This window comes from Accipiter gentilis, chromosome 28, assembly GCF_929443795.1.
Source record: "Accipiter gentilis chromosome 28, bAccGen1.1, whole genome shotgun sequence".
NCBI classification, from domain to species: domain Eukaryota; kingdom Metazoa; phylum Chordata; class Aves; order Accipitriformes; family Accipitridae; genus Astur; species Astur gentilis.
This window is the reverse complement of record NC_064907.1, coordinates 16,078,873-16,097,302: the sequence shown is the minus strand read 5'-3', so window position 1 is coordinate 16,097,302 and position 18,430 is coordinate 16,078,873. Positions and strand designations below refer to the sequence as shown.

Genomic DNA, 18,430 nt, shown 5'->3' with positions numbered 1-18,430 from the left:
TTGTTTTTGTCTTGGCACGGTGTGCTTTGGGTGTGCCTCTCAAACCACTAGCTGTATCAAGTGAAATATGACAATGTCGTGATTTTTTTTGTTTGTTTACACTTGAATTAATAAAAATGAAGTTGGCTAAAACTTTTTTCCGCAGAGAAAGAGAGCAGTCCTACATCAAACAAGATATGTGGAGCTGTTCATAGTTGTGGATAAAGAAAAGGTAGGGATTGTGTGTTGCTTTCCCTTCCTTCTCCCCAGGAGATGGCTTGAAAAGCCCTCAGTCTTTGTTACTCCCAAATGGATTGTTGAAAGACACTGACACTTTAGCCAAGGTTATGTAAATATGCTGACCTAAAACTGAATAAGCATGTTCTATGCAATACTCTTCAGGAAAAGAGTGAACCGTCAGACATGGAGAGTTTCTATCAGCAAGGAATCTAATAAAGTAAGGAAAACATGTGGCAAAAACTGCCTTTGCTGTTTTCTCTTGAATATGGAGCTGTCGAGCCATAGCAATGAAGATGTTGCTGTCTTGATTAGTGTCTTCTTGACAGGAGATTTGGAGCCAGGCAAAAGTGTTTTTCATGTTGCTAGTCTGAAAAAGTATTGTTCCTTTTTCTAACTCTTGTCTTTATCTCTTTATGACTAAGTTTCTTTGTCTTGTAGTTTGAAGATTTTGGGAAGAGCGAAACAGAAGTAAGAGAACACATGGTGCAGCTGGCAAACTTCCTTGACAGCGTAAGTTAAAGCTACGCTGAGTGTAAGTGGGAATGATGCTGTGTGCAGCAGCCCTGCAGCTCTGTTTACCTTTGTAAAATTCCACCTTGGTGTCTGTTCTGTTAACACTTTGGTGAGAATGAAATAAAGGTTTTTATCAAGCCAGGAGCTAACCTCTTCCCTTGGCCATCAGGCTGATGACTGATGGAACTCAGTTGTGCCTGCACATTGTGCTGAAGGAGGGGCTGCAAAGCAATGGCAGTAATTATTGACAGTGGGTTTTGGTGAATGCATCACTATGAAAGCTTCTCCACCTCTAAATTCATCTGCAGTCATCACTTGAGAATTAATTTAGGGAACTCTTCCAACCTGCATTACATACAGTGAGAGACAGGACAGATTGTTGCAATTATTGCAATTCTTAAGTATTTGTCAAGGTAGAGGAAAAAGCATGTCTTTCAACTATTTCAGACAATGTTATTTGTCAGGATTGAGACTCCTTTTTATTTCTGTTCTGGCTTTTCTCATTGATCCTGTGGCTAATGAAAGTCTGAATCACAGGGAAAATGCATTCTGGTGATTTGAATTGTGTACTAATTTTTAAAAAAACAACCAACCAAACAAAAAGCACACAAAAAACCCCAAACAACCCCAGACAGAAAGAGTAGATTCTTGCAATAAGATACATAATGCCAGACCACTTGTTCTTATCTGAAGGCCTTCAGAAATACTACTTTTTTTTTTTTCCTCCCCAGATGTACATCATGTTGAACATCCGCATTGTGCTGGTTGGTCTAGAGATTTGGAAGTATGAAAACATAATTAGCACAGACGGAGGTGCTGGTGATGTGCTGGCAAATTTTGTACAGTGGCGAGAGAAGAATCTTGTTTTGCGCCGGAGACACGACAGTGCCCAGTTTGTTCTGTGAGTTGCAGTTCCCTCCCTTTGACTCTTAAGAAGCTTATTCTTTTCCCGTCTGCTTAGCCGTGCTCTAGTATCAAAAGTGGCTGTTGTATTTCAGCAGAGAACCCAGTGCAATCTGCTTTGTTTTATGTACTTGTTAAAACATTCCAAGTCAACTTAAGCATTTTTAAGAAGGTTTCTGTGGTCCTTGAATTCAGTGTCCTCTCTGACAGGTATATTGCTAAATAACAATTTTTTTTTTCCTGTCCTGCATGTCCTGCAATGTTATATGTTATATTATATAAAATTTCCTTTCAGATAATTCTTTGTCAGGTCGTACACCAGTTAGACTTGTAACCTCGGGCTTTTTCCACATGAAAATGAACATAAACCTGGTGCAGAGAGTTGCATTTTAATGCAAAAAAAGTTGTTTCTGCAGTTGGTATCCAGAAGCTAGCTACGTGGTTTGAGCTTTGACACGTGACGTTAATGTGTCCATCCCTACTGCCTTAAACTAGCACAGAGCTTCCTGAGCTGTCGTCTCTGCCCCGCTTCCAGGACGCCTGCCCCTGTGCACTTCCTGCTCCTGCAGATAGTGCAGTCCTTAGGAAGTCACTGCCCAAAGTAGAGAGAGGGCAGAGGCGAGAGCACTGCTTCGCACGGGACAACAGCCCAGCCTGCCCTTGTGCAAAGCAGTAGCTCCCCTTCCTGCAGGAGCTGGGAGCCTCTTTTCCTCTGAGGCAGAACAGCACTGTTCAGGTGATGAAGGTGATAATGGCTGAAAAAATATTAATTTTTAAAATTCTTTTATATGAAGTAAAATGTGGTGCACTGTGCTTTTGCACTTCAGCTTTAAGAACTGCATAGAAACAAAATAAGAGAGTAATGGGAAGGAAGTTGACAAGGAAAGAAATCTATGGAGTTTGGCAATAATAGAAAGGCAGCTAACAGCCAATTAAAACAAATGATTTTAAGGGTGGACCACTTAGCTCTCTATATTTGGAGGGAAGATGTGGAAGAGGCTAACTTTCTCTGCAAACTCTTGTCTTAATTTAAAAAAGAACCATGAACAGAAAGATAAAGCTGAACTGGTAGATTCATACTCACAGTCAATAATAGCGCTGCTAGCAGTGCTCCTTTGTTAGTGTTGGAAGGCTGGAAAAGCAGGATTTTGTGCTCCACAAGCAGAAGTGATGTATTGAGTGGCTGTATGGATGGGCTGTACTGTTGGCGGTATCATGCATCTGTACAGTTGGGATGATTGCCTTTCCTTTTTCTCCCCATGGCTGTAGGAAGAAGGGGTTTGGTGGCACAGCTGGAATGGCCTATGTTGGAACAGTGTGCTCCAAGAGCCACGCAGGAGGCATTAATGTGGTGAGATATCTTTAGTGATACTGTGAATGTGATCAAGATAAAGAGTGTTGCACTCCAGAAGTCTTCCTGGAAGTGCAAAATCTTTAATAACAAAGCTGAAGTGGCTTAGTGGGGGCTTTTATGTGGTCCCCAACCATTTCTGGCACTTCCATGATATCTGGATCACAACTTTTCTGTGGTCTCGTGCATCCTCTGCTCAGTGTCCCCTCTCCTCAGTGTGCAGCACTCATGAAAAAGGAGCAGGCTTTCTCTGCTGACATTTTAAGTGCCCCTGCCTTATAAGTATGTGGGAGCTGTGGATGTTCTCAAGTCTGTCGTCTCGTGTCTGCTTGACTTCCACAGTTGTGAACTCCTAGAGCAGTGCCGGTTCGCTGCCCTCTTTATGTGAAATTGCAGAGCGTTAACAAACTGAATTGCTGGTCTCGGATAACTGGCAATTCCAGCAATCTTGTTTTCTTGGACTAGTGACACAAGTACTGGATTTGGAGTTTACGTGTTTAAGGCTATTTGGGCTGGTGTGGAGAACTATAGTTTCTGTGTTAATGTTGCAGCTGTACTGGAAAGTAGAGGTTGTTAGGTTGTGTCCCAAATATGTTTATCTAAGGGCTCTTATTACTAAGTAAATGACATGCACTTGGTTGGAAGGCAGGCACAGTTGGTCTGAGAATCCTGTTAACGTAGAGACAGAAGGACAGAAGTGTTTTTTTGGCACAGAACACTGACTTTCTCAATATAAGCTGTCCGCTAATATTCTTCTGGTTTGCTCTTGTGCAGTTTGGAAGAATCAGTATACAGATGTTTGCATCAATTATGGCTCACGAGCTGGGACATAACCTGGGGATGAACCATGATGATGAACGCGTCTGTCACTGCGGAGCAAGCAGTTGCATTATGAGCTCTGGAGCATCGTAAGTGACTGACAAAAGGAAATGCATTTTCCGAGGGTCAAAACACCCCACCCATGCGCTTAGTTTTTACAGGTTGCTTTCATTTTCAAAGTAGTCTCACAAAGAGTCTTGTCACACTTGCAGCTTATGGGGAAAGTAAATGTTACCCTTGTTCTACAAACTGAGGGAATGCTTGTGGGTTGGCTTAGTGTAAAGATAAGCTCATGTTCTCTGCTGCAGGGGATCGAGGAACTTCAGCAGCTGCAGTGCAGAAGACTTTGAGAAGCTAACTCTCAACAAAGGTGGAAGCTGCCTGCTCAACGTTCCCAAGCCTGATGAAACCTATAGCGTCCCATACTGTGGGAACAGGCTGGTAGATGCTGGGGAGGAGTGCGACTGTGGTTCACCAAAGGTTGGTAGCTTGTGTGTTTTACAAATGATGCTAGGGTAGTCTTGCATGCTTTTCACTGGAGAGGGGACTGTGCATGGCGGAGGCTGCGATTTCTGGACATTCACAGCGCTTCTGTTTTCAGGAATGTGAAAGTGATCCTTGCTGTGAACCAGGTACTTGCAGACTCCGATCCGGTGCTGAATGTGCTTATGGCGACTGCTGTAAAAACTGCCGGGTAAGAGACTCAAGTGTGTTATTTGGAAGTGTTCTTCAGTGGTTGAGAAAAGGAGAGCGTTGGCCTAGCCAGTGCATCTGAGAGGGAATTGTCATGCATGTACACAGCACCCACTGAGGGCTTCAGACCAATGCCCTTTTGGGGGGGGCATATTGCGGGTCAGGTGCAGTGTTTGTCTCTACTGTAAGGTTTCTATTTTCTGACACAGTTTCCCCTTCCCCTCTCTCTTTAGCTCCTTCCTGGAGGAACCGAGTGTCGGGCGAGTAACAACGAGTGTGACCTTCCAGAGTACTGCAATGGCACGTCCCAGTTCTGCCAGCCGGACTTCACCGTTCAGAACGGTCACCCATGCCACAACGAGGAAGCCTACTGTTACAACGGCGTTTGCCAGTACTACGATGCACAGTGTCAGGATATCTTTGGCTCAAGTAAGGAAGAGCACAGTGTTACAATTTTTCTAGGAGATGTAGCTAAAACAATAAGTTTATTTAAAATATACTTACTTGTTTTCCTGTAACAAAGACCAGCTGGCTTTGGCAAAGGATTTGAAATAGTGATATTTATGGTTTAGCCTTCACATGTTCTTCCTTTGTTACATTTAATGCTGTGCTGGTGATTCAAGTAGTTATTTTCTTGCACTGATCATTCCTATTACAGTGGGGCTCCTGGTGTATAGGGCTGTAAAGAAGCCATGAAGAAATATCAAATAGTATAATTGACTCAGTGTTGAGTGACTATTTTTCTCTCTTTCTTTTTAAACTTGCAACCTTGTAGTGCTGACATTTTCACCTCTTTATTGTTTTGATGGGGTTCTTAAGCTCTCTGTGCTGCATGGAAAATACTACATGTAGGAGGATAATTGCTCTGAGTAAAGGAGACATGATAATATGAGATGTTTCTGTCCCTTTGTAACTTGGTTCCTCTGTCTGGGGGGTGGGCTGTTGTTTGCAGAAGCCAAAGCAGCTCCCAACATTTGTTTTGCTGAGGTGAATTCCAAGGGTGACAGATTTGGCAACTGTGGTTTCCATGGCCATGACTACAAGAAATGTTCCAGCTGGTGAGTTGAGCCCAGTGCATCAAGAAGTTCCTCAATGTATCACTGAGAATCCTTATTCGGGTGCTGTAGTATTAGTTTGGGGTGTTTTAGCAGGTGGACTGGGGAGATGCATGTTATCCCAGAATCTAACCTTACTGACATGTATGTACCATTGTGAAACCACGGTGAGATAGCTTAGAAAATATATGTTTTATCCTAATTTCTGAAGCTGTTATTAGTGCTTAAAGCCCCCACACTTACGGAGTTCTAAGTTTTGTTGACTTTTGTTTTAGATTGTCTGGGTTTAACTCTTGCACATGATAGTTGAAATGAATTTGAATGGTCAGGCAATTCTTCCCTAGCTGGGTTTGAAACTTTCAGGCTCGTGCCACGGTTTCCTGTGTGTGTGGTGTTCTGCGGCCTCAGTGGATCTGTGCATTGTGCGTTCAGATGTGGAGCTATGGCAAGGAGAGTGTGTCCCACATCTCCCATCATGGATTGTTCTTATCCTAAGGTGTTCACATACAAAAAAACCAAGTAGCAAATAGTCATGTTTTCTTTAATGTAAAGATCCCAAGAGCTTACAGAAAGAAGGGATAAATCCATACTCTTGCAGCACTGAAATGAAGCCCAGCTCAATTTTGTTTGGCAAGTTGCCTCAATTTTATTTTCAAGTAGTGTCTCCCAGTAGAAAGAAAAGATCATACCAAATGCGTGATAGTTAGTTTTTTTTCTCAGAATAAATTCAAGTGTCACTGCAATATTCACGTGTTGATGTTGTAGGAATGCCATGTGTGGGAAGCTGCAATGTGAAAATGTGAAAACTATGCCTGTTTTTGGAATTAAGCCTGCTATTATCCAGACTCCCATTAGAGGCACCACGTGCTGGGGTGTTGATTTCCAGCTAGGCTCTGATGTCCCGGACCCAGGAATGGTGAATGAAGGCACCAAATGTGATACTGGAAAGGTAATTAACAATTAAAAATTGATTTCTTAAAGTAATAATTTGGGGTTTTCATGTGAATAAAATTTTCAGCTGCATTGTTTCATGAATATTTATGGCCATGAATTTTTTTGATGCCTGTAGTTAATGCAAAACTGAGCGAGTCCATTGTTTCCCCACACTGCCTAGTACTGCAGTGCACGTGCATAAAAATGTAATGAGCCTTTCATTTATAGATGAAGCAAAAGAAATTAAGTTTGTTGAGAGCCAGAATCTTTGCTCTGTCAATGACCAGGAAGAGCTAGGTACGCACAAATGCCTTTAAGACAACTTTGAATTAAAATCCAACTCAACTAAAAAGCCTAGAAGCTTAGCCCCAGCAGAGGAATGTGCATTCCACATACCCTTACTGTGCACAGTTTAATTGCTATTCCTTTACATTCAGACTAGAGACAAAAGACTTCCAGTGACGGTTCAGACCCCATACTGAGAAGCCTTTTGTAGAACAGACGTGTTTCTGTAGAGTTGGGGTTTATCACATAAGAGTACGGACTTGCTTTGTGGTCAGTGAGCAGAGCCGTGTGCTGTGGAGCGGGCAGCCAGGGGAGCGCAGCAGGGGGAAGAAGGGGTAAGCCAGTGAAATGCCATCTTGCTTCATTTGTGTGCATCTCTCTCTATTCCCCTAGATCTGCAGGCACTTCCAATGTGTGAGTGCCTCTGTTCTGAACTACGACTGTGACGTGGAGAGGCAGTGTCACGGGCATGGGGTAAGCAGTGCAAGACCTTCCGCTCCTACTGATAGTCCACTTACAATGAACACTAAGTCTGTAAGTTGTGGTATAAGTGGCAGTATTTCTACATGAGGACCTCTGACGTCTTTGTTACGACAACACTAGATTTTTAGAGCCAATGAGTGTGCAAATATATAAACAAACCTTTTTTATCAAGATTCCCAGTTTGAGCCAGGTACACTGTAATTGTGCTTAATCAGTAGTGTCTATATACTAGTCTTTTTTTTGCACCTAGGAAGTCTTTTGCCCTTCTCTGTTTAAGGCTGTAACTAATGTGAAATAAAGTAATCATGATGCTAGATGCAGTGATTAAAAATATTGTGTGGGGTTCTTAAGGATGGGTTTTGCTATTAAAAGGTGCTTTTTGGCACTGTTAGTGAGAAAAGTGCCTTTAACAGTCAGCAAAAATTGGACCGAAGTTATGCAAGCTGAGCAAGTTTTAAAATGGTGGATATTGACTTAATTTTTCTGTTTTGTTTAACTGTAAAACTCTCTATAAAATGTCTCCGGGCAAGACAGCCCATAACAGTATCAAAAAAATCTTTGACAAAAGTTCTTAAGATGGTATTTTTTTTGCCAGGCAAGAAGAATTCCCAATTCCAGTATTACTAATGTAACTTGAAACTCTGCATCTCAAAAAAAAAAAAAAAAAAAAGAAAAAGCCATGCTCTTTAAGCCGTTGGGATAGCTAATCTTTGGAAGCTCATCCTGAACAATGCTGTGCTTGCTCAGTCATGTGAAATCTTGAGATGCCTGGCCAAGTACTGTTTAGAATTGACATGGGAGTTACCAGTTAAAGTTCTCCAGGCTGAGTGATATGGAAAGGAAAGAATAGACGGTCATGGCTACTGCATGCTGCTTTTAAATATATGGAAACTTAAGTTACTAAATATCGTGGTGTTTGTGGTGTTTAAATACAGGTGTGCAATAACAACAGGAACTGTCACTGTGAAGCAGGCTGGGCCCCTCCTTACTGCGACACTAAAGGCTATGGAGGAAGTCTGGACAGTGGACCGCCTTATAATGGCAAGTAGTTGAAGTGCCGGTGGTTGGCTCTTGACCAGGTTTCATTTGCAAACAATTCTAGTTAAGGTTTTGGGCTCAAGGTATTGCACTACTCTTTTTGGGGATGTTGGGGATCTGTAAAGAAACTGGGCTGGTTTAATTGCCTTCAGGTGATTTCTGCCATCTTGAACCAAAATCTTCTTGGACTTCTCTGTATCCAAGCTGGGAGCTGAAGTCGCTTCCATTCTTAGATCCAAACAAAACATGAAATTTGGCTGAGGATGTGGGCTCAAATCCATGGATGTGAATTTGCATCTTCATAAGGACATGGTGCTTCTAGCAGCAGTGGCAGAGATGAGTAGCTGCCCTATTCTGGTATCTGCAGGTATTTGCATGTGCACCTGCAGTGCAGTCAGGACTAACATCTGGCTGAGGTGGGTTAGGGCAATGCATGTTGACAAGTCACTGTTTTATTAATGTTTATTATTTGAGTGCAGATAGCATGCTTCATTTGGTAGTAAATACAAATGTAGTCCCTGCCCCAAACAGCTTACACTATAGAAGAGGTACGTGATAAAGAAATGGGGAGATACAGAGGTTTGTGACACAGTATTGTTTGCAGACTTCTGGTTTGCCTTTTTTTTTTTTTTGGTGGAGGAAAAAGATGGGTTGGGGATGGCATTTTGTGGATTTTTTTCATGTAGTTTTTCCTCCAGGAAGGGTACTAGGTCAATGTTTGATGTGGCAAGATGGCGTATCTATGTACTTTCAGGAAATATGTATCTATGTTTGAATGTGAAGAGTGGGAATATGGTGCCTGGGACAGGGGAGTACAATCCGTGCGTGTGAGAAAGCAAACTGAAAGAGGCTGTGAAGCTTACTTTTCTCACTGACAGTTTGAAGATGAAATAGGAAGTCAAATCCAAGCTGTAATTTGGAGAAAACTTGTGCAATGCCCATGTGGAGTATATAAAGATGGGATTGATGTAGTCCCTTCTATGAGCTGCAAGAATGATCCTGGTGAAGACTGTTTTTCATAAGATGGTGTGGGTTTTGGGGGAAGATAGACACTATGTTGATGCAATAACAGACTGGTGAATCATGTTGGAGCATGAACAGATGCCTCAAATCATCAGACAAAAAAAGGGAAAGGGTTTTTTTGTACACGCTGCAGTGGAGAAATTTGTTGCATATAAAAGTGTAGAGATTGTTAAGAACCTGAGTTCTTTGCCTGCAGCAAATGATGGTAGGAGAAGAGGAAGATTTAGGATTAGACCAAAGGGCAGAAACTCAGTTTTCCTCTCTTTCAGTTGAGCTCATAAGATCTTCACAATAATGTAGTGGAAGAAAAATTAGGTATTGATCTAGTAATTCAATATGCTGTTAGAGCCCAGGGTATCATGGCACACACAGTTCTTTCATCTTTGACCAGACAATCCCTCTGAAAAGATAATTAGAAAAGAATATATTTGGGCATATATCTTGCAGTCTTACTAGATTCTTTAGTTTTTTCTTCTATGAAAAATGGAAAAAAGTTGTAGAACCAATCCTACCAAATACTCACTGCTACAATGAGTCAAGTGGTGGTAACATCGTGTAATACTCTTTTTCTTCTCCATCGTTTTGTCCCCATCAGACAAAGACACCTCACTGAGAGATGGCCTGCTGGTATTTTTTTTCCTGGTCCTCCCACTCCTTATAGCTGCTGCTCTGGCATTTGCTAAAAGAGACAGACTGAAGCGATCCTGTAGAAGATTAATGTCACGCTGCCATTCGTAAGTACATTCTCCTTTCACCTTCTCCTCTGCCCTTTTGAAGTAGTCATAGACGTTTGTTTACACAAGCCAATGCCAAAATATGGAGATGTATTCCACTCCCAAGATGTCAGGCAAAGGCCCCTGCATCAAATGATGCATTTAGCTTGCCCCAGGCAATGACAGAAAAGATAAATTCATCTTAAATTGAGGGAGCAGAGAACTTTCTTTTTACCATTATGTTTGTTGTCATGCATTGGTGATGGGTTTTATATTTTTGGGTCCTACCTTTGGTATAAAGTGGGAAAATGAAGCTGTCATAGTCCTAAACAGAAAAAGGGTTGTTCATTAGATACGTGGCAAATACTATGTTCCTGACATTTGATATACGCTAAGATAGTATAAATCCATCTAACGGGTTCAAAGCACTTGGATTCATAGCCTGCCTAGTCATTCTGTCAAGGTTATATGCTCACACAGTCCATATCAATTGGATTTCAGGTCACTTCAGTCACCACCTCCTAGAACAGAAACCGAACCGAGAGACTACCACCACAGAGGCTTTTCACACGGCACGCCTTATGCTCCCAGAGGTGTTCCCATGGTAGGAATGACCCACTTTTCATTACTTTATTTCCTATCTGTTACTCTAAAGTAACAGGTGAAGGCAGTTTATATAATTTTTGCCCTAATAAAAGCTTCAAAGTTACTTTATTTTTTCATTTCTGCAAATTGGGTTTTCTCTTTGCTAGGAGGCAGAGAATAATTATTTCCTAGGGTGTGTGGGGGGAACTCCTCACTTTCCCACTGTTTAAGCTTTTTTATGGGCTGTGCTTGGCTTGCCAAGCAGTTTACCTGCTTTGCTACTCCCCTCCCCCTTACACTGGAACCCCCTTGCCCCACCTGAGAAGGGGAGCAATCCTTGCCAGCTCGTTAGCCCCACTCCTTTGCAGGTCAGTTATCTCTCCGAATGCAGTAACTAGCCAAAGCACACTTGCAGAACATATCAAACGCTTGTCATGATCAGCCTTTCTGTTTTTCCCAAAACATAGTACTTTTCAGACTGCTGTTGCTTCTTTCTACTGAGTTTCTCAGAAGGAAGAGCAACTCTGACATTTCCAAGTTTGTTTGCAAGTGGTCTTAAATGTCACTTAACTAATGAAACAAATACTTTAATTCCCTAAGTGCAATTTTGTGAATGTTCTCATTATGTTGTCTTCGTAGGGTATGGAACCAAATACCTTTCCTGTTCCATCTTACCCAGTTAACCAGCATCCTCAGCAGGCTTACCACCAGTCTTACTACCCATCTCCGCAATACCAGGCACTGCAGCCACAGAAGCTGCCGACAAGGTTGGTTGAGTTATTGCAAATAACAACTGGCAGTTGCGCTGATGTATATAGATTGTCATTGCCTTCATCTCCGTAAGCATTAGGGTATTTCATCATGTATTATATGCCAGCAGGACTGACCTTTTATTGAAAGAAGTTTCTCCTTCATTTCACACTGTGGAACTAAAGTGCTATTACCCGTAGCATTCATTTTACATACTGTCAAAGCTACATTTTGATTAACAGGTTTCAGAATGCTTTTCTGGGGCCAGATTAGTCCTGCATACAGGTGAATAAAATGCTTCTCAAAACAGGCAGTTTAAAAAGAAATTACTCAAAAATCTGTCATTTCACTGATTTGTGAATGTTATTGCCAAGTACGGGATCATTTCTCATTAACTTTGAACAGAAAGTTTTCCTTTATTTTTCATTTTACTTTTTAATTGTATTTCTAAGATGTAATGCCTGTGCCATAAAAAATGCGTATCCAGAAAGCATGAGGTATCGAGAGCGAGTACTTCAAAATAGCTTGTGTTGGGGGGAAAACTCAGGGGGGTCTTTAAACTATTTTGGGAAAAATGGTATGTAACAAACTGGGGTTCCCTGAGGACTTCAGGCAATGGAAAGCAGAGTCTGACCACAGCGTGTTTGAAATGAGTCTTCAGCGTGGAAGCTGAGATTGCGAGAAGCAGCGTAGCTGGCCAGGGGCAGTCTTCGCAGTGGCCGCAGGCGAGAGGGAGAGGGACATGCGTACAGATGTAGTCACCTGGACTGACGATGGCTTCTCTGTCCCCTTGTAGGCCGCCGCCTCCGCATCAGAAATGTGCACCTCAGGGACCTCCTCCATCACAGCAAAAATGTTTACCTCAGGGACAGTATTTTCCTTCTCGACCGGCACCTTTGCCTCCCAAATAGCTTTTGGCTTCTTTGGAGCCTTCACGTGAGCTGACCTGTTCACTGAGACAGAGCTGAAATTGCAGTTATCCTTCTTGCATTGAGTGGCCCATGGTAATCCTGGAAAGCCTTCCTTCTGCAGCCTGGGATAAGGCAAATGAGATACTGAAACGAGGAATGTAAAACTTTAAACTAAATACCTCTACCAAAGCTACAGGAACTGAAAAACATCTAACCCATTCTTAGATCTGAGTATTGTGGCTTTGTAAACTGCAGCAGGGCTGTCCAGCTGGAAGTGGAGCAGCCTGCAGTTAAATAATCTTTAAATACAGCACTTGGGAGTTACTTTTCGTTTCCCCATTTCTGCGATGAGCCCTGATAACAAAATTGTCTGATTTGTTGTCGTCTTTCTAAATGTACAGTGAAGAATTGAAGTAACCCATACCATTTTCAAAACAAGGAAATCTGGCCAATTAATTTAAAATTGTTTTGCATGGACTGGAAAATGTTATCCATTTACACATTAATGGCACAAGTGAAATAAGGTATCAGTGTACTTTTTCAGAGGAAGATAAATATACTGTAAACATGTTTATGCATGTATATATGTCTATTGATGTGTAATAATGCACTTAAATTCTTACTTTCATGCTGACTGACACTAAGCTGTGCTATATGAGCACTAATTTTAGTGGTTTTAAATTAGTAATTGTGAGTTGCTAAATGAGAATCCTGTACTAATTTCCACTAATATCATGAATAGGCAATGAAAATAAAGGTACGAAAAGACACGGCCATGTTTTGGTTTTAAAAAACAGGGTGCTCTTAGATTTTAATTTGGGTCTGAAGACTGAGTAGCAGTCCCTGCAGAACAGTGAGAAGCAAAAAATGTCTATCTGCCTAGACCCCCTGAGCTTCTCTGAGCACTTTAAACAGGAACCTGTTGACTAATGCAACCCTTTCACGTAACCCTCAAGCCTTTTTAGTGTCAGTCAGGATGCTTACAGGCTAACTTGCATTAGATCGGACTGCCATCTGTTTTGACCACTGACTAAACTAGGTTTTAAAACCGTTTCTGAAAAGCGTTTGGTATGCTGGCTGAGGAGAGGAGATCTGTTAATGGTGATAGTTGTGCAGTGGGCAGAAACTGGATGCTGGTGGTCACAAACAGAAAGCTGTTGCACAAACCTGCTAAAAGTGAAATAAGTACTGAAAAGAGTGCTTGGCTTTTTCACTTTGTGCTAGCCACTGAGTACAAACTCAGTCTGTAAAATCCCCCGTAATATTGCCAAAAACCCCCCTTTTCCTCTGTATATACATATATAAAAATATATATATATATAGTGTTTGCATTTGCAGTAATAAAATACTTGAACTCCTGTGGTTTCCCATAAACTTAGACTAAGATTTATAACACTATTAAAATATGTAAAATGTCACCTAGAATATCACCAGGCCTATTTGTGGGGGTCTTCTGTTTGTTCCAAGATAATCACTTCCTAATTCTTGTTGTATTCTGCTCAGTTTGGGCTGGCTGGCTGTAACAGTTAGCTTTGCAGCGGAGGGAGGCAGGGGTCCGGGGGAGCCTCTCCAGGCAGCTCGGGACTCGAGTTCGGAGGGTGGGGACGACAGGAGGGAATCCAGGGAATGAAGTCATCCGAGAGAGAGAGAGAGAGAGAGAGACGTACTTAATTGTATTTGAAGCTGTATGTGTGAACTAAAACTATGCTGAAAATGGTGCCTTTTAACAGACAAAAGAGTTTTTATACTTCCAGCATGCTCGTTAGCAATATTTGCAGGGTGGTGGGCGTAGGGCAGTGAACACGCTGTTTTTAGAAGCGATCCTAGGGAAAGGAAATAGCTCAAATTTTACATGTGTTGAACACTGAAGATGACTACTGACTTTCTTTTTTAAAGTGTACGCTTATCCCTGTCCCCCGAGTAGGTCTGGAGAAAGCGGAGGCGATGTCCCCGTCCGACCCGCGTTTAAACCTCTGCGCTCCGCAGAACCGTCCCCGCTCTCTGTGCGGCGACGCGCGTCGCTCCGGTACCGTCGGGCTCTGACGAAAAGGGCTGTTACCGACCCCCTTTGTAAGAAACAAACGAGCAATAAAGATGCCGGTTTTGTACAAGGCGCTTTCGTCCGCCTCTGCTTTCCGCGGCGGGGCGGGGCGGGGCCGAACCGGCGCGGCGGGGCCGTTACCGGCCGGGCAGATGGGGCCGCGCCGGGCGCTGCTGCCGCTGCTGCTGCTGCTGCTACGTGAGTCCGGACCGGGCCCCCGCTCCCGGTGGTCCCCGTGCCCCTGGCGGTCGTCCCGCATGGCCGGGGGCTGGGGTCGGCAGGGCGCGGGTCTCTCTCCCCTCCAGGCTCGCAGGCGCTGGCCCAGATCACGGTCCCGCTGCGGCTGCCGGCGAACGCGACGGGGGAGGCGGCGCTTCGGCAGGCACGTTGCTCCAGGGGTCCCCGGGATGGGGTTGCGGAGGAGATCGTGGTCTCCAGCTGTAGAGGAGGGAGGGTACAGATGTGCTGGCAGCCGGAATGGAGGCACCACAGGCTGTGCCTGCTCCCTGGGGAAGGGCCGAGCCCTTGCGCTCGGCGTTTGAAGACTGTCCTCGGAGCGTGCTTTCCCAAAGGCAGCGTTCCTAATTCTCCCTTTCTCTGCTTTTCTGCACGTGCAAGGACGCGGTGTCCTACGTCCTCAGGATAGAGGGGAGGCCCTACACCATTCACCTGCAGCAGCAGTAAGTTGGCCGTGGCATTGCCTCTGACCGCTGCCGTGCTCTGCCCCCAGCGTGGGATGGTGCGGGGCTGTGGGGTGATCCCCACTGTGGGCTTTGACACTGGCACCGCTCACTTGGGCTCTTTCCAGCTGCCAGGATGGTGCCCCGCTGCAGGCACGTCCCAAAGCCCCGAGGGAAGGTGTGCGTGTGTGCCACGAGCCCGAGTGCTGAGGGGTGGCAGAGGGCTGGAGGAGGGTTTGAGGGATGTTTGTGCCTGTGAGCCCTGATGCCAGCGAGTTCTGGATCAGTCAGTGCAGCAGTGCAGGCTGCAGGAGATGCAATAAGCTCAAGAAACCAGGTAAGAGATATTGCTTTAAGGGTTTCACTTTACGCCTTTCTTTTGTAGCGTCTTTTTATCTGAAGATTTCAGGATTTACATGTCTGATGAGAAAGGATCTTTGCGTTTTGATTTAACCCCTATCAAGGTAACCTTGGATTTCTTTGGTGGTTTTGTACCCTAAGTGTTGCAGTGCGGAGCTGCTGTCTAGTACGTGCAGTTCAACTGTTTTGGCTTTGGGCGAGGGAATTGCCTTCACGGCCACAGAAGGGGCTCCTTGTCCTTTGTTGTAATGTAGGGAGGCTGCCACTACCGGGGGTACGTCGAGGGCTTCCCCAGCTCGGCAGTGACCCTCAGCACCTGCTCGGGGCTCAGGTAACGAACCACCACCTCCCCGCGCTGCCCTGCCCGTTAGTGCCGGTGGGCACAGCCGGGCCTTTGCCGCGGGGGAGCCCAGGGATGCCCCGGCAGCCTCCCCACCGTGGCTGCCAGTGCCTGGTGGCAAATGGCTGGTGCCGTCACCTTGGCAGGGGCTTGCTGCAGTTTGAGAACGTGAGCTATGGGATTGAGCCCCTGGGTTATTCTCCTGCGTTTGAGCACTTTGTGTATCGAGTGAGTGACGAGAGGACAGCAGGTTCCCTCTTGGCCAACAGCCACCCTGAGAGCGGGCCAGGCAGGCTGACAGCAGAGATGTCAACCAAAGCACGTGGAGGTGACGAAGTGAGTGTGTGCCTGTTGTCTTGGGGGTGCTGATGTCCCCGTCACGTGGGGAGGGGTCCGATCCCGCAGGAAGCTTTGGCCGGAGTCGTCTGGATGGACAGAGATGGGGGAGGTTTAGGAGTGCCTGTGCTTGCGCTGGGGTGTCGCATGGATCGTTACTGATCTAGTGCCTACAAAAGGCATCGCCAAGGTAGAAGAGCTTCTGAAAAAAAGTCAGAAATGGCTAAGTTGGAATGGCTTCTTACATTATGCTAATTTGGAGACAGCACCAAAGCATTGCTTTTGAATGGACACTTGAGTGGTCTAGCAAACCTTAGGAATAAGGTGACTATAGAACATAGAAACAAATAGCATAGGAGACCATTTTCTTTTTCAGCCACTATCAGCTTCAGCACGATCTCCTAAATTCTTGAAAATGTACGTAGTTTTGGACAAGGCTTTGGTAAGTCTGTGCCAGTCATTTTCTCCTTGTGTTTGCCTGACTTCTATGAGCATAGAAATGGTGCCATTTCACAGCTGTTATATGTATTTATTTTCTCTTCTGAAAAGTTATGTGTATTGTAGGTTCTGTAGGAAAGAAAGAATGAAAATTCGTAGCTCGCATTTACATGGCTGGATGTTGGCAATCATTTCAGTGTTTCAACATCGTTCTGCTTCATCGTGGTAAATGCCTTGTCTGCTCTTATGTCCTCTTGGATTATTTTTCAGTACAACTATATGGGTTCAGATACAAATGCTGCAACACAGAAGATAATCCAGGTCTTCAATTTAATCAACAATGTAAGTTTTAAAGTCTGATTTGTATTGTAGTAAGATGATGGAGGGGTTGATGTTAGTAATGGCCACCTACTGCTGCTTTTGGTCACAGCTTGCTTTTTGGCCACAGCTGCTTTTGGTTTTAGGAGGAGGCTATGTAAAAAATTCCAGGTCTTGGCTCGCGATGTTCTGGCTGTGATGGCCGGAGCTCCTAGCTTCTCGGCAGCCTGGTCCAGACTTGGTCAGAGGTGGGCGAGGGGTTTAATCCCAGTGGGCTAATAAAAAGGTTTGGCTTAGCAATTGTGAAAATGTGCTTTTTCAAAGCTATAATGGCTCTAGCGGTATGGTCTGTGCTAGAGTTATGGTTAGCTGCTTGGGGCAAGTCTTGAACCGTGACAAGTTGGTATCAAGGGAAGTGCTGTTCAGCAGAACGGAGTAGGAATTCGCAGGACCTGGCCACTGTCCCCCATTGCCTTTTCACAGGAACCGGGAGTAAGCTGTCTGGTATTTATAGCCTGTAAAGTGTTTCCTGGGGAGTTTTTCTCCAGATATATCAATCTGCTACAAATTAGCATCCTTCCATATGTCGTGGCGATGTCTCATGCAGATGTACAAAAAGGCAGGCAGTTTGCCTTCAGGCAGCTGACGACCAACGTTTTGAGGCTTCCTAGATTGTTCCCCTCTCTGTGCTGCAGATCTTGTCTCACTGATCAGCCGTACAATTAATCTGTTTCCACTAAGGTGGTTATAAGCAACTTCTAATGGTGTTCGTCACTCCACTGGTTATTAGGCTTTGATCTCGTGCCTCTGGGCGTATCTTTCTATTTTTTAGGTTTGTTCATTCTATTTGTCATACAGATGTCACTCAGTGACTGACAATAGCAATTGGCTTTTCCTACGTGATTTTTTTGTGTATAGAGCTGTAATTCTGCTCAGAAGGAAAGGTATGTGAGCAGGCGTTTCCTCTGTTATGCTTTCAGATGTTTAATCCTCTTAATGTTACCATTGTGCTGTCCTCCCTGGAGCTGTGGACAGAGCAGAATAAAATATCGACAGCAGGGGAAGCAGATGACCTTCTACAGCGATTTTTACAGTGGAAACAGTCACATCTCACTCTTGGATCGTATGACATAGCTTATCTATTACTGTAAGATAAAGGTTTTCTTACTCGTTAAAGGTTACATGGTAGAAATCAGTTAAACCAATGTAGGTTGAACTACAAAGATTCCGATGAAAAGTGCTTTTTTTAAAAGAAACATATTTCTTACATATTTCCTAATTCCTTAATATTCTGAAAGTATTTCTTTCAGGACGTACCTTCTAGCCAGCCTTTGGTGATGTAGCATGTCCAGTTGTGCCACCTGTCCCTGCAGCCTGTGGCTGAGGAGAGGCTCCACTGCTGCCCTGGCAATGGGAAATCTGCAGCCCCAGTCCCTGCCTGGCACTTGGCACCGGCACCGGCTGGCACACAGGCCCTGCCAGCGGCTCCACTGGGCCGGCGGGGGCACCGGGGGACAGTGGGGCAGCCCGTGGGGACTGAGGGGGACGCAGGCTGTGCAGACGCGGGATCCCCCACTTACCCACAGTGACCAGCGTGTCCCGGGCTGGGTGGCTGGTGTACGTGCGTGTGTTTCAGGTACAGG

General features: G+C 44.5%; 2 protein-coding genes across 4 annotated transcripts in view; both read left to right on the top strand.

Moving 5' to 3' along the window:
* The window catches only part of LOC126051703 (disintegrin and metalloproteinase domain-containing protein 9-like), a 30,692-nt gene extending 16,305 nt beyond the window's left edge, over nucleotides 1-14,387 (top strand). For all 3 annotated transcript variants that reach the window (XM_049831264.1, XM_049831263.1, XM_049831265.1), the window contains exons 7-22: nucleotides 146-211; nucleotides 658-729; nucleotides 1,464-1,633; nucleotides 2,905-2,986; nucleotides 3,761-3,894; nucleotides 4,114-4,285; nucleotides 4,407-4,499; nucleotides 4,732-4,927; nucleotides 5,451-5,556; nucleotides 6,319-6,502; nucleotides 7,165-7,245; nucleotides 8,190-8,295; nucleotides 9,911-10,049; nucleotides 10,530-10,632; nucleotides 11,253-11,380; nucleotides 12,160-14,387. In XM_049831264.1, the coding sequence (XP_049687221.1) occupies nucleotides 146-211; nucleotides 658-729; nucleotides 1,464-1,633; nucleotides 2,905-2,986; nucleotides 3,761-3,894; nucleotides 4,114-4,285; nucleotides 4,407-4,499; nucleotides 4,732-4,927; nucleotides 5,451-5,556; nucleotides 6,319-6,502; nucleotides 7,165-7,245; nucleotides 8,190-8,295; nucleotides 9,911-10,049; nucleotides 10,530-10,632; nucleotides 11,253-11,380; nucleotides 12,160-12,274 (1,947 nt within the window). In that variant the 3' untranslated portion in view covers nucleotides 12,275-14,387. The remainder of the gene's footprint in view (nucleotides 1-145; nucleotides 212-657; nucleotides 730-1,463; nucleotides 1,634-2,904; nucleotides 2,987-3,760; nucleotides 3,895-4,113; nucleotides 4,286-4,406; nucleotides 4,500-4,731; nucleotides 4,928-5,450; nucleotides 5,557-6,318; nucleotides 6,503-7,164; nucleotides 7,246-8,189; nucleotides 8,296-9,910; nucleotides 10,050-10,529; nucleotides 10,633-11,252; nucleotides 11,381-12,159) is intronic.
* Nucleotides 14,369-18,233, top strand: LOC126051836 (disintegrin and metalloproteinase domain-containing protein 18-like). The gene is made up of 9 exons (XM_049831581.1): nucleotides 14,369-14,513; nucleotides 14,621-14,769; nucleotides 14,934-14,995; nucleotides 15,381-15,459; nucleotides 15,610-15,686; nucleotides 15,842-16,031; nucleotides 16,408-16,473; nucleotides 16,740-16,811; nucleotides 17,768-18,233. The coding sequence occupies exons 1-9, from the start codon at nucleotides 14,369-14,371 to the stop codon at nucleotides 17,936-17,938; spliced, it is 1,011 nt and encodes a 336-aa protein (XP_049687538.1). The 3' UTR covers nucleotides 17,939-18,233.
* The last annotated feature ends 197 nt before the right edge of the window (nucleotides 18,234-18,430 follow it).